The following is a 15,608-nucleotide window of genomic DNA, read 5'->3' on the forward strand; positions in this document are numbered from 1 at the left end:
CATAGGTTGAAAACCACAACATTGAGGATCATTTTGTCATTTTTCAATGTAATCTCCGTCCATCTCTACAGTTTTGGTCCATCTTTGAACAAGGGCATGTATCCCAGCACGGTAAAAATCACAGCTCTGCTTCCTAAGCCATTGGCGCACGGATGTTTTGACGGCCTCCTCATCTTCAAAATGAATCCCACGATGAGCTTCTTTTAGTGGCCCGAACAGATGGAAGTCTGATGGTGCCAGGTCAGGGCTGTATGGGGGATGAGGCAAAACTTCCCATCCAATTTTGACAATCTCGTCAGAGGTGTGACGACTGGTGTGTGGTCTTGCATTGTCATGCAAAAGAAGAACATCTGCCATTGATTTTGTTGGGCGAACTCGCTGAAGACGTGCTTTAAGTTTTTTGAGGGTTGTGACGTATTGAACAGAATTTATTGTGCATCCCTGCTCCAAAAAATCAACCAGAATCACACCCTCTGTATCCCAGAAAACTGTTGCCGTAACTTTCCCTGCCGATCGCACAGTTTTGAATTTTTTCTTCCTCGGCGAGCTTGTGTGACGCCACTCCATTGACTGCCTCTTTGATTCGGGTTCAAAAAAATGCACCCATGTTTCGTCCCCGGTCACAATTTTTTTCAGAAACTCATCTCCCTCCAAACGGAAGCACTGCAAGTGTTGGGAGGCTATTGTTTTCCTTGCCTCTTTATTCTGATCGGTTAACATTCTTGGAACCCACCGTGCACAAACTTTTGAGTACCCCAATTGTTTAATAATCGTGATCACACTGCCTTTACTAAGAGAAATAATGCGACACACTTCATCTGCAGTCACCCGACGGTCACCACGAATGATGTCATCAACTTGCTGAATGTTGTGTGGAGTCACTGCACTCACCGGCCTGCCGCTCCGCTTTTCGTCAGTCAACGGTGTTTGCCCTTCAGCTTCCTTACAACGACGAACACATCGTCTAACAGTGCTGACAGCCACTGTCACAACACCATACACCTTCTTCAGTCTTTCATGAATGCGTATGGGCGTTTCACCTTCTGCATTCAAGAATTCAATCACACAACGCTGTCTCAAACGAACATCGATGTCGGCCATCTTACAAACTTCTGCTGTGCTGCCACCTGTTGACACAGAAAGTTACTACTGCAGTGGATTGCAGAAGAAGGTTTGAGGAATGGCGCCAAATTCAAATTTTTCACTTAATTTTTTTAAGTAGAAAAAGAATGGGAGGCATTACTTTTTGACCGACCCTCGTACTAACGGACCGCGGCCGATTTAAAGGCTACCACCTAGCAAGTGTGGTGTCTGGCTGTGACACCCCAGATGTCTCGTTAAGTGCTGAATGTAGAGCTTGTCTGATGGAACAGTTACAAACGCTGGACTTGTACTTTGGAAGAAAAACCAAATAACGAAAAGAATCGTGAGATGGTGTCGATTGAGATGCGGGCCTGCAGGCTATCTGTGGCGAGATAGGCAGAGCAAACAGCGGCCAGAGGCGCGGCGGGAGGCGCTCGCTTTATCAGCGCCAAGTCGGCTTCTCAGTCCGCCAGACGCCGCCATGGCCGCCGCCGCCGTCGCGACGCGCGCCGCCCTAGCTTGCTGCCTGTGCGCCGTCCTGTTCAGCTGCTCTCTGCCCACAGGTGAGCCTGAGGCCCCTTTCTGTCTTCAGTCACTAGCCGCTTCATCGTCCTTTCATTCGTAACGCATTTGTTGAAATAGTCTTCTTATCGGAGGTATACACCTGGATATGATAGGTCTGCATTGCTCTCTACAACATGATACCAGCTCTTCAGTCCCGGTACATTTTCTTCCGTATCAGATTAGCATTAACAGACTTCGTTATCTTTTATACTTGTAAGGGAAGATCGAGGACGAGCGGTTCTAGGCGCTTCAGTCTGGAGCCACGTGACATCTACGGTCGCAGGTTCGAATCCTGCCTCGGGCATGGATGTGTGTGACGTCCTTAGGGTGGTTAGCTTTAAGTAGTTCTAAGTTCTAGGGGACTAATGACCTCAGATGTTAAATACCATAGTGCGCAGAGCCATTTGACCCATTTTTTGAAGCTCGAGCAGTATGGGACATGTAAGCTATTTCGAAGTTATGTTTTCCTGTAGTATACGTTGGTATATTCTTCGCACTAACAATGTCGAGATACGTTAGTCTGAAACTAAACTAATGTTTAGAGACAAACTGTTGGTTAACATTGTTATCGAGAATTTTCAAAAGTACTTGCACAATTTACATAAAATGTTTACATGATACTCTTATGAACATTCGGGCGGACTTAGGCTAATGGCTGGCCGCTGTCGCCGAGCGGTTCTAGGCGCTACATTCCGGAGCCGCGCTGCTACTACGGTCGCACTTTCGAATCTTGCCTCGGGCAAGGATGTGTGCGATTTCCTTAGGTTTGTTAGGTTTAAGTAGTTCTAAGTTCTAGGGGACTGATGACCTCAGAAGTTAAGTCCCATAGTGTTTAGATCCATTTGAACCATCTAGGCTATTTTTTTTACTATTAAAAACTGTCTTGATCACGATTTATTTATCAAGGTGACCGGTTTCGACCACTACTGCGGTCATCTTCAGACCATTGAGTAGGAACCTCTTTCTGTTGGAGAATCACAGTAGTGATTGAGTAGTGATTCTCAAACAGAAAGAGGTTCCTACTCAATGGTCTGAAGATGACCACAGTAGGGGTCGAAACCGGTCACCCTGATAAATAAATCGTGATCACGACTGTTTTTAGTAGTAAATATTTGTAAGACATTGATCACTGCCACTTCCATAATGTATTCAAAAGCAATTTAGGCTAATGTTATGAATGCATATAATAAATAAATATACGTGTAACACATACTGGTGTCCAAAATTAAAGCGACAAACCACTCTTTTACCGTCCTGTGTGTAATTCACAATATAAGAAACTTCATTACATCTGTACTTCACCGTTAACCTTCAAGTTCAAACGCTTCAGTTACGTGTCCTTATGTACAAATGCAAACACAGCTCGCACTAAAATTTTCGCTCTTTTCAATCTTTCCTATATTAAACAGTGCATCAAAGTGTGCTCTACGAAAATTCAACTGAACGCAACTCTGAATAATCACAAGACCAAAAACTTGTCGGACGGAATCTATGCACATACCGTTATAGGTACTGCCTTCAAACACTGCCGACGAACTACCCTTCTTGACCATCCACGCCACCCCTTAAATACGCACAGCAGTCCCCTTCTCGCAGTGTCTTTAATATCACATACCTTATTGCAGTCAGTTCATGAAATGTAAATTAATTAAGCTACAAATAATCTGGAAACAAAATCGGAAGCTGCTTCAGGGTCGGCATCACAGTCTCGACAAATCTGAAGAAAGACGTCGTTCAACCAGGCTGTACGTGGAAATTGTACCTCTTGAAGCACTATTAGTTCCCATGACGGCTCATTCTCAAGGGCAAAAAATGGTTCTCAGCACTATGGGACTTAACTTCTGAGCTCATCAGTCCCTAGAACTTAGAACTACTTAAACCTTAGTAACCTAAAGACATCACACACATCCATGCCCGAGACAGGATTCGAACCTGCGACCGTAGCAGCAGCGCGGCTCCGGTCTGAAGCGTCGAGAACCGCTCGGCCACAGCGGTCAGCCATTAGCCTAAGTCCGCCCGATTGTTCATTAGAGTATCATGTAAAGAACTTATGTAAATTCGGCAAGTACTTTTGAAAATTTTGGTAACAACGTTCAACAATTTCTCGGCATTGTTAGTGCGAAGAATATTCCAACGTAAACCACAGGAAAACATAACTTCGAAATAGCTTACATGCCCCTTTCTCCTCGGTCTTCCCTTCCAAGTAGAAAAGACAACGAAGTGCATTAATGCTAATCTGATAGGGAAGAAATGTCCCGGGATTGGGAAGCTGTAACGCCTAGAACCGCTCGGGCACTCAGGCCGGCATTTTCAAGGACATCTAGAGCAGATGTTGATATAGCATCTCTGTCAAACAGGAATCGCTAGCCATGCACATCTGAGCAAAGCGCAACCATCCAAGTGTCCCATATAAAATACTAAATGTATCACGTAACTGATGTCCGTACGATCCTGCTCTGCACCAAAGATGGTATTCCAGTCAACGGACAGTCACGGCAACGACGACGTCAGGACACCTACCAAACAGGGTTATGTTTCCGGGGTAGCCCCACATCCTCAGTTGCTGTTACAATCACAGGCAGTGCAGTATGGTACAGGGAAGACACCTACCAGACACTCTGTGGTGGAGTGCCACAGACAGAAAGGAAGGAGGACAGTAGCAAACTCTTTTGGCCCGGTGGCTTAATGTGAATCGTTCCGTTGTTTCTCGGATGTTTCGACACTGTACCTCGAAGACCAAGGCAGGGTTGACCACTTGTGACACCAGAAAGAGAGGATCGTTGTTTGGCTGTAAGGGCACAACGGATCCGTCTTAGTACGGCGTGGCAGTTGGCATGTGGCCTCGCAGTATCCACTGGACGTGTTGCATCGAGGCAAACGATGCACAGAAAGCTTGTGCAGAGTGGCCTTTATTGTCGGAGAACTTCTGTATGTGTATCTCTGACGCGTCCTTGCACCAGGCAATTACTAGATTCGAGTCGTTGACATGTCACCTGAACGATCAAACAGTGGGCCAATTTTCTTTCCACAGATGAGACCCAATTTGGTGTGAAGAGTGGTCCTCCAGGTATTCGCCTCTGGAGGTAAAAACCGATGTCGAGCAAGATCCCTAATGGTGTGGGCAGGGATTGTGTTGGACACTCGAACTTCTCTCCAAGAAATTATACGGATGAATCAGCAAGGTTTTATTGCTGTCAGGTATTGTGACGAAATCTTGGGGCCTCATCTGCACTTGTTGCGAGGTGCTGTGGGCCCAGATTTCGTTCTCATGGACGATAATTCTCGACGTCGTAGAGCACAGGTTATTGATGTTTCCTTGGAAACGGAGGATCTGCTCGCTGTAACATGTGTGGGGCGCACTAGGGTGACGGGCTGCATCACGTCAATATCCGCAACCACTCTCCAAGACTTGCGAGCAGTTCTGCAGGAAGTATGGGGGTTGTTGTCTCAACATGGGATTGATGACGTCATTCACAGTGTGCTCCGTCGTTGTCTGCCCTGTACTGCTGCCACAGGTGGTCACACCCCATACTGAGCACATTAACCAGTTGTCGGAATGTGTGTGCGAATCTGTTAAGCTGGAACAAAATGAAAAAAATTTTTGTCTACAGTTATGCATGTCGCAGTTGTTCAAATTCTGTGTCCCTGCATTGTTTCTACTTTACTATCACCTGTTTATATTATTTTGTTGCAAAATAAACACCAACTTGCACAATTTCCGTTTGTTGCTTTAATTTTAGACAGCAGTGTACAAGGGTGAAACGTCGTTAGCAAAAGTCCTGAAAAGTTCTTGACCTGTTTACTTCTAATTTACACGTGATACTCTAACATAAACATTCGAACGGACGAAGGTTACAACAACGTACAGGTTTTCTGTTAAAACCGATCGAGAAAGAGAATTCTCTGATTGAAAACGTGCTTTTTTATGTTTTCTTTCTTACAGTCAGTTTTAGCGACGATAGCAGTGCATTTGAATCGTCAGAAAATTTGTTTCTTCCATAGAAATCCTTTCTTACTATACATATTTCTAAAGAAAAATTGTATACACAGTAATGCGCTGTTTTGTTTTCTTCTTCGCAATTGGTTTTCACAAAAAAAGGGAAAGTGTTGTTTATGGCTCATCGGCTTATGATTAGAAATCAACTAAGGAATTTTAATTTGAGATAGCAATAAGCAAGGCTCAAGGTCAGGGAGAGGGATTATGCGGTAAGCGGAAGAGAAGAGAGAGTGCGAGAGAAAACGGACAGAGAGGGGAGAACAGAGAGAAAAGGAGGAGATAGTCAGCGAAACAGGAGAGGAGGCGGTGGAGAGAGAGTGGGGAGAAAGAGGAGAACAGAGAAAGGGGTATCAGGTATCCACAGAGAGAGGCGGGAGGAGGAGATGGACGAAAAGAGGTGGTCGAGGAGATGGGCAGAGAGACGGGGTAGAAGGAGGTAGATGGAGGATATCCAATTCCTGTACATATTTAACAACTGCAATGCATTGTGACGTTCGAAAAAAAAGAGTTATAAAATAAGTTCGTGAAATTTTTAAATATCTTTTTCATCCCTACCACCATAAAGGTTTAAATTTTTTGAGATTTGTTTTCGACATGGAACTATTCTGTTTCAAAAAATTTTCATTGGATGTTATATACATCTTAGTACTAAATTTTCGTTGCGGGAGAAAGCTCACTAAGGTAAGCAAAAATTACATCAAAATTACTAAAGCTTTGAACACAAAACGCCGAAATCGAGGTATTGTTTAACCGTTAGTGAGACATTATCACACGTATAGTTCATAATAAAGTTATTAATGTTTGGAACAGAATAGGCGTGATTCCGTTTATTAGTGGAATCTACAGTGAAACATTTGTCACACATACAATAAATAATGGTAAGCTCTGTATGGGCAGATTTTCGTGGGCCCAATGCTCACAAATTTGGTATTGGACCCTTCTTCATTCATACTATATTGTTCCCTGTGCATCACTGAATGTTCGCGGAAAAATCACGTCTTGTACGAGGATCACGGAATCGAATCCTACCACTGCTTGGCTGTAGATTTTACATGTTACGTTACCCAGCGACCCACACATATACTTACGGAAATGGGAAACTTTATAGCACAATGCATCAGTTTTCTTGTGCTGTTGTCTTGAGTAGCCACGAGAGACTAATTTAGTATGGCTGCCGGTAGTGCAGTTCAACATATTGCTAGAGACTGTCCTCACAGAAAGTATACTGGACCATATAGTGACTTTATTAATGGTACTCCCTAAGGTGTTAGTTGGCTTCAATCATTAGATATTGAATTATTATTAAATGTATTTGTCGTTTTTTTAACTTGCAATTATATCAGATAAAGTAGTCAGTAATATTAAGTTAGTAATTTTCGCAATTTAGAAATGTGTCTAAAATTTTAGCCAAAATTTAAAACTTAACTATATGTAAAATTAAACTTGTCAATGTTTGCTGTTATTGCTACACGACAATTAAAATAAATAAAAAACAATGTGTCAGTATGATATTTATCATTGTTAAGCCGCTAATTACATAAAAGGTATTAAATGATTAAACTTTCATTTCATTCAGAACTGATATCGATCATCAACTGTTATATGAGGTTTGATCCCACTTGCACAAATTCACTCTTGCATTTGACTGTGAAGTGGAAGCAAACAGCTGTCACTCCCCACTCCCCGACTCCTTTTCCAGCCCTATGCAAATCGGAGAAATTTCTTCTCATAGATAAACCTCTTAAAGCAGACTGATTGGCCGGAGGGTGGTATCGCATCTCAGACATACTGTATCCGTACTGATCAGGCCGTTTGTGGTGTCGGGTCTTGCATTATTCTGCTGGAAAATGCGATTTGATACTCTGGTAACGAAAGGTACGACAACAGGGATTACCACTCATCCCACTTACTGGCGAGTATGCAGCTACAGTCATCAAATCGATCTTGCTGTCATTTCCAGTTGCTCCTCACATCGAGATCCCATGAATTCGAGAGGTATGGGCCGAATTTTCAGCAGATCGTCCACTGACACGTTCGCGTCGACGGCTCAATGTTCCCGTTGACTCAGGTTCTATTGCGAGCAAATATCTGTTGTTTCTGGTATAGTGTCAGCGGTAAACACTCTAGACCTCAATCCAGCACCCAGTAATCTGTTCCCCACGCTACGCGGTGACTCATTGCCCATATTCCATTCCTCAGAGCTAGTCGAACAATCCTACGTACTTCTCGTGGTCTAGTCCTTCTGAAAGGACATTTGGCGCTATATTGTTGTTCAGCAGTGACGGCACTACAGATAACTCTGCGTGCGTCCGAAAGACGACAATAAGCCTTGCATGTTGTCCAGTATGCATGCTGTGTGGTGAACTCCACCTGAGAAGTTCCAGGAGCATTAGAAACACCCAATAATCAGCTGCTGATAGTGCAAAACTTTCCATTTACGCCAGAGGCATTGTTGATAGAAAAGCTTACTTTTGTACGTATGACGCTTTTAAACGGAAATATAAAGTGCTCTCAGTAAGAAAATAGAATGTCAAATCCAAAATAGGGTATCACGGATTACTCCTAAGTAAGGTACGAGCATATGGGATTGGTTCCAAAGACTTCTTAAGTAATAGAACCCAGTACGTTGTCCTCGATGGTGAGTGTTCATCGGAGTTGATGGTATCATATGGAGTGCCCCAGGGAAGTGTGGTAGGTCCGCTGTTTTCTATCTACATAAATGATCTTTTGGATCGGGTGGATAGCAAATGTGCTGCTGTTTGCTGATAATGCTGTGGTGTACGGAAAGGTGTCGTCGTTGAGTGACTGTAGCAGGATACAAGATGACTTGGACAGGATTTGTGATTGGTGTAAAGAATGGCAGCTAACTCCAAATATAGATAAATGTAAATTAATACGGATGAATAGGAAAAAGAATCCCGTAATGTTTGAATACTCTATTAGTAGTGTAGCGCTTGACACAGTCACGTCGATTAAATATTTGGGTGTAACATTGCAGAGCGGTATGAAGTGGGACAAGCATGTAATGTCAGTTGTGGGGAAGGCGGATAGTCGTCTTCGGTTCATTGGTAGAATTTTGGGAAGATGTGGTTCATCTGTAAAGGAGACCGCTTATAAAACATTAATACGACCTATTCTTGAGTACTGCTCGAGCGTTTGGGGTCCCTATCAGGTCGCATTGAGGGAGGACACAGAAGCAATTCAGAGGCGGGCTGCTAGATTTGTTACTGGAAGGTTTGATCACCACGCGAGTGTTACGGAAATGCTTCAGGAACTCGGGTGGGAGTCTTTAGAAGAAAGGGGGCGTTCTTTTCGTGAATCGCTACTGAGGAAATTTAGAGAAGCAGCATTTGAGACTGACTGCAGTACAATTTTACTGCCGCCAACTTACATTTCGCGGAAAGACCACAAAGATAAGATAAGAGAGATTAGGTCTCGTACAGAAGCATATAGGCAGTCATTTTTCCCTCGTTTGGGAGTGGAACAGGGAGAGAAGATGTTAGTTGTGGTACGAGGTACCCTCCGCCACACACCGTATGGTGGATTGCGGAGTATGTATGTAAATGTCTGCAGTCACGAGGTTTTTCCGCTGAGATGTGACAATACATAGCCTGTTGTGGCTGGCAGGAGAGCCAACCGTATGGTTAAAGGAGGCAGAAATGCACGCGTTTTAGCTCACGCAGGCTGGCGTGAGGTCTGAAAATGACAAGGGAATTAGAATTGAGAAAAACGGACGTAGCTAGTGGAATACTTAACTTTAATCCATTAATGGAGAACGTCGCTCTTTATGGTACATGATTCACAATATCAATAGTACGGATACTGGCGCCTTGCTAGGTCGTAGCAAATAATGTAGCTGAAGACTATGCTAACTATCGTCTCGGCAAATGAGAGCGTAGAAGTCAGTGAACCATCGCTAGCAAAGTCGGCTGTACAACTGGGGCGAGTGCTAGGAAGTCTCTCTAGACCTGCCGTGTGGCTGCGCTCGGTCTGCAATCACTGATAGTGGCGACACGCGGTTCCGACGTATACTACCGGACCGCGGCCGATTTAAAGGCTACCTCCTAGCAAGTGTGGTGTCTGGTGGTGACACCACATTCCTCCCCCGCAAATCAGTGTACGGTTGTGGTATAAGGCTTCCGCCCGCCGTGGGGAGGACCGTATGTTGACGTATGCGACGAGGTGGGGAGCCTAACAACAAGCGAGGCTGTGCTACCCGCACCCTGCCATTCGGACCGCGGGGAGCGAGGAAACGCCTGAAAACCTGCTCCAGGGTGCACGCCAACATGCGGTGTATGCGCCCGTAGAGAGACAGGAGGGGCCGAAGGGTCGACCGCCATCGGGCCGCAGCACCCGACGGGCGAAGACGACATATGGTCCGGACCGGGCAAGAGTTCCATGTCGGAGGACAACTGGTCACGGGAAGCGATCGGCAGCGCGTGACCCAGGGAGGCGTCCGGCGGTTGCAGCGACGAGTCCACTGCGAGCGTCGCCAGCGGGAGAACAAGCGGCAGCAACGGCGGCGGCGGCGGCGGCGACGCGTCGCCATGGGGCAAAATGGAAGGCAGCGTCGGTAACACCTGGGGCTGCGGCGAGCCAGTAGATGGGTCCCCGGGGCGCTGACCAGACACCAGACGGCACCGTCGCTGAAAGCAGACGGCGAGCGGCAGATCCCGTGCGACGACAGAGGCGCAGCTGATTGAGATGCCGACGCACCTCACCAGAGGCCCCCAAAACCAGAGACATAGCGCGTCCGAGGCAACGAAGAATGCGCCCTTCGAGCCAACGCCGTGAACCTCGGTAGTGGCGATAGTAGACAACGTCGCCTGGAGCAAAATCAGGTTTCTGCCGCTGCACAGAAACCTGATGTGGCGGATGTAGCAAAGACATTAAGGTTCGATGATGACGACCGTGGAGCCACTCAGCCGGCGAGCGACCATCTCGGGGCTGAGAGCGATACGAGGACAAAAAGACCAATAACGCGTCCTCCCGAGAATGCGACTCTTTCAACTTCAACATCTATGACGTGAAAGTCCTGACCAAGCGTTCAGCGGCACCGTTTGACTGTGGCGAAAACGGCGCGAACGTCAGATGTTGAATACCATTGGCCTTGCAGAATGACTGAAATTCTGCGGACATGAATTGTAGGCCATTGTCGGAAACAATAGTCTGTGGAAGACCTTCAATGCAAAAGATAACGGATTACGCTTGGATGGTGGCAGATGACGTCGTGAAAGACATCCGGACAGCAAAAGGTAAATTACTGAATGAATCTACTACAACCAACCATCGAACATTCCAGAATGGACCAGCAAAATCGATGTGTAAGCGTTGCCAAGGGGAAGTGGCTTTTGGCCATGGAAAGAATTTCCGCGGTGGTGCTGACTGTTGTTCGGCACACACCATGCAAGAAGAGCACATATTCGTAATCACGGCATCGATTCCGAACCAAGTACAGTGCTGACGAGCAAGTTGTTTCGTTCTCAATGTACCCCAATGTCCTGCGTGGAGAAGGTGTAAGACAGAGGACTGTAACGAACGTAGTACCACGACCCTGGACTGATGATTATCAGAACGCAATAGCAAAACACCACGTCGTACAAAAAGTCTCTCCTTGTGAGCAAAAAATCGGCGAACCAACGGGTCCCCGATCCGTGACTTTGACAAGGGCCATTGCGTAGCAACAAAACGCAGAACGGTAGCAAGGACAGGGTCGGCAGCTGTAGCTGTAGCTACACGACGAAAATCAATCGGAAACGAATCGACCACGTTATCGGTTTCCGCATCAATGAACATGCAAGCAAGTTCGGAGGAATCGAATGCCCTATCCTCAGCAACAGGCAAGCGGGACAACACATCGGCGTTTCTGTGCTTACTAGTGAACCGATACAAGATATCGTTGCGGTACCGTGAGAGGAAAATAGACCAGCGAATGAATTTCTGCGCTGTACGTGGAGGTACAGGCTTGGTCGGATGAAACAGCGATGTCAAAGGTTTGTGGTCTGTGATTATGGTAAAGTGACGACCATACAAGAAATCATGAAACTTTGTAACAACAAATACGAGAGCCAATGCTTCTTTCTCGATCTGAGAATAATTTCTTTGAGCAGACGAGAGCAATTTGGACGCAAAGGCTATAGGGCTATCGTGCGATCCATCTTTGTGCGCAAGTACAGCACCGATCCCGAAATCCGATGCATCCACCATCAACAAGAGGGGCTTCTGGGGATCGAATGGCGTAAGGCAAGTATTGGAAAGCAACGCTGATTTCAACTGGCGAAAGGCGCGTTCGCATTCCGTCGTCCAGACGAACGGAACACCCTTACGGCGTAAGCGATGAAGCGGAGCTGAAATGGAAGAGGCATGCGGAACATAGCGGTTATAATACGTAATTTTTCCCAGCACACTCTGTTTCTGCTTCAAATTCTGCGGCGACGGCAAGTCTTGTATGGCCTGAAGGTGCGTGGGACTGTGATGTATGCCTTGGACATGGAGTACATGTCCCAAATATGGCAGGTACCGAGCAAAAAACACACATTTGTCGTTTCCCAAGTGAAGACCATTTTGTCGCAAGACCTGAAATAATGTTCTGAGATTGGCCAAATGTTCTTCTTCCGTCTTTCCAGAGGTCACAATATCGTCCAGATAATTTGCTGCAGTAGCGACCGACGCACAAACAGTTTGTAGATATTGCTGAAACAATGCAGGGGCGGATGCACACCCGAATGGCAGTCGTTTGAATTGATACAACCCAAGATGCGTGTTAACCACCAAAACGCGCTGGGATTCTTCGTCCACCGGTATTTGCAAGTACGCATCTGCGAGGTCCAAATTCGAAAAAATTTTACCCGGGCACAGTTCGTCAAAAAACATCTTCCGGGCGGGGTAAATTAAAAGTTGCAATCACTAGTTGTGGATTCACTGTTGCCTTGAAGTCCACACAAAGTCTCAACTTTCCGGAACGTTTTGGCAAAATTAGTGAATGTTTTTGCGAAACCCATCACGCAATGCGTGGGGACTATTGCGCCCTCTGAAAAATTTCGGTTGCTCATTTACTTTCAGTTCAAAATGTGCTTTATAGTTCTTAGCGCAACCGAGGCCCTGTGCAAAAATGTCTGCAAATTCTTCACATAGACGAGAAACACTGTCTGAAAGCACAGTCTGGTTCACTGATAAGACCTGATTTTATATAGACAAATTGAACAACTGAAATAAATCGAAACCAAACAAGTTCACTGCAGCAGAAGAATGAAGGACGTAAAATGACACAAGTTTTGTTTGTCCTTTGTATGTTGCAAGAAGGCTGCACTGTCCTAACACAGGGATACGTTGCCCTGAATAGCTTGTTAACTGAACCTTTGCGGCACGCAACGGAGGTGTGCCCAGCAGTTTGTAAGTGTCTTGATTGATCAGTGAAACTGCAGCTCCGGTATCGAGCTGGAATGGTATCACTTTGCCGTTAATGACCAAGTCTACAACAAGTTTATTGTCCTGCTCACGACAAGGGCGACTGTCTCGTGCAACGTGAACTGACACTGGTACAGAATCACTTGCGTCTTGACGGGAGTTCCGGCGATGTCGACGCACACTATTTTTGGGACGAACACAGTCAGTGTTAGAGAGAGTGGCACTGGGCGGAGTGGAATGAACTACATGAATTTTCATGGGCGAAGTGTCGTGAGCCTGAGTATCCTTGGTTCGATTCCGATTCCGGCGCGAAGCAAAGGGCCTGGAATGGTTTTGAGCTTCCAATCTGAGCTTTAACTGGCAAACACTCTGAACATGTCCTTTTTTATTACAATAAAAGCAAATAGCTTGGCGTGAAGGGCAATTCTCACGCGAATGTTTAGTAGCACACCGCGGGCGTGATTTGATCACTGCATTAGCTTACCGGCGCGGCACACGTGGAAGAGAGCCTGCCGGCAGCGGCGCGGCCGCGCGCGAGGGCTGTTTACTGTTCCGTGCAGCTCACCCGGCGGGCCGGTTAACCTGACACACTGTTGGCGAAGTTTCAAATGATTCCTGAGCAAAGTCAAGTGTGTCCTGCCGATACAATATGTCCATCACTTGTTGAAGGGAGGGATTTACTAGTTTTAAAATCTGTTCCCTTATACGAACATCAGAAACGTTCTGTGCAATTGCATCACGTAACATAGTATCTGAATAAGGGAGTCCACATTAACACTCAAAAGCACAACCCCTAGTAAGACCTTGCAAGGTTGCAACCCACTCCCGAATAGTCTGACCTGCCGTACGTTTTGTACGAAAGAAGGTATACCGTTTGGCAACTATATTGATTGATTCTTTGAAACATGCATCTAATGCAGACAAAATTTCTTCGTAGGACAGAGTTGCTACGTCGCGTCGGGGAAATAATTTGACTATCACACGGTACGTGGTCACGCCGACCGACGATAATAAAAAAGGCTGCCGCTCGTTACCTTGAATTCTGTAGGCGGCGAGATGGAATCCAAATTGGCGTGACCACTACGTCCAGCTTTCCAGTGCAGCATGAAAAGGTCGAAAAGTTGGTGCAACAGCTTGTTTTGGCTGCGTTAGCGGTGAAGTGGCTGCTGCCGCATCGTTTTGCATCGCACGTTGACCCTGGACGAGCTGTCCAATGGCATCCAGTAAGGCCTGCGTCTGCTGATTCTGTAAGCGACAAAATTCGGACAGTACATCTAGAGATGGTGGCGAAGCCATTACACAAGTAAATCAGGGCAATATCGATAAGAACGCGACTTTGCCTCGTCGCCAATGTTGTGATTGGCAGGAGAGCCAACCGTATGGTTAAAGGAGGCCGAAATGCACGAGTTTTAGCTCACGTAGGCTGGCGTGAGGTCTGGAACATGACAAGGGAATTGGAATTGAGAAAAACGGACGTAGTTGGTGGAATACTTAACTTTAATCCATTAATGACGAACGTCGCTCTTTATGGTACATGATTCACAATATCAATAGTACGGATACTGGCGCCTTGCTAGGTCGTAGCATATAACGTAGCTGAAGGCTATGCTAACTATCGTCTCGGCAAATGAGAGCGTAATTTGTCAGTGAACCATCGCTAGCAAAGTCGGCTGTACAACTGGGGCGAGTGCTAGGAAGTCTCTCTGGACCTGCCGTGTGGCGGCGCTCGGTCTGCAATCACTGATAGTGGCGACACGCGGTTCCGACGTATACTACCGGACCGCGGCCGATTTAAAGGCTACCACCTAGCAAGTGTGGTGTCTGGCGGAGACACCACATAGCCTATAACATTTCTTGCCTATGATGGAACTGTAGGGAAAGGAACACACTACAGTAATGTGTTTTAATGAAACTGGTCAATCTGCAGCACCGTAGAAAGTTAGTTAAATAGAATCTTCAATGACTGAAACATCCACGTACTTACGTGGATAGACCTTCATCTAATTGTACGATTTACTCCTCAACTCCTTTAGAATGCCCAAATTATGAAGTTTTACGTAGCCAAGCAAGCAGTGAACGGCGTAGAGTGCTCATAAATTCAAGAATTTAAACATGCAATAATGTTTTGTCAAGTCACAAGTAAGTACGAAACGGCAGCAAAGTTCATTGCATCTGTACTTCTCCGTTAACCCTCAAGTTAAAAAAAAATGGCTCTGAGCACTATGGGACTTAACATCTGTAGTCATCAGTCCCCTATAACTTAGAACTACTTAAATCTAACTAACCTAAGGACATCACACAGCACCCAATCATCACGAGGCAGAGAAAATCCCTGAACCCGCCGGGAATCGAACCCAGGAACCCGGGCGCGGGAAGCGACCGCACGACCACGAGCTGCGGACCCTTCAAGTTCAAACGCTTCAATTGCGTGTCCTGATGTACAAATGCAAAGACAGCTAGCGCTAAAATCTCCGCTCTTTTCAAACTTTCCTAAATTAAACAGTATGTCAGAGTGTGCTCTATGAAAATTCAGCTGATCGCAACTCTGAAGTGCGTT

General features: G+C 46.0%; 1 protein-coding gene across 1 annotated transcript in view; it reads left to right on the forward strand.

Moving 5' to 3' along the window:
- Positions 1–1,557: 1,557 nt before the first annotated feature.
- The window catches only part of LOC126267977 (uncharacterized), a 37,700-nt gene continuing 23,649 nt past the window's right edge, over positions 1,558–15,608 (forward strand). Inside the window, exon 1 of the mRNA XM_049973324.1 lies at positions 1,558–1,646. Within this exon, the coding sequence (XP_049829281.1) occupies positions 1,565–1,646 (82 nt within the window). The 5' untranslated portion in view covers positions 1,558–1,564. The remainder of the gene's footprint in view (positions 1,647–15,608) is intronic.

Source organism: Schistocerca gregaria, chromosome 4, assembly GCF_023897955.1.
Source record: "Schistocerca gregaria isolate iqSchGreg1 chromosome 4, iqSchGreg1.2, whole genome shotgun sequence".
NCBI classification, from domain to species: Eukaryota; Metazoa; Arthropoda; class Insecta; order Orthoptera; family Acrididae; genus Schistocerca; species Schistocerca gregaria.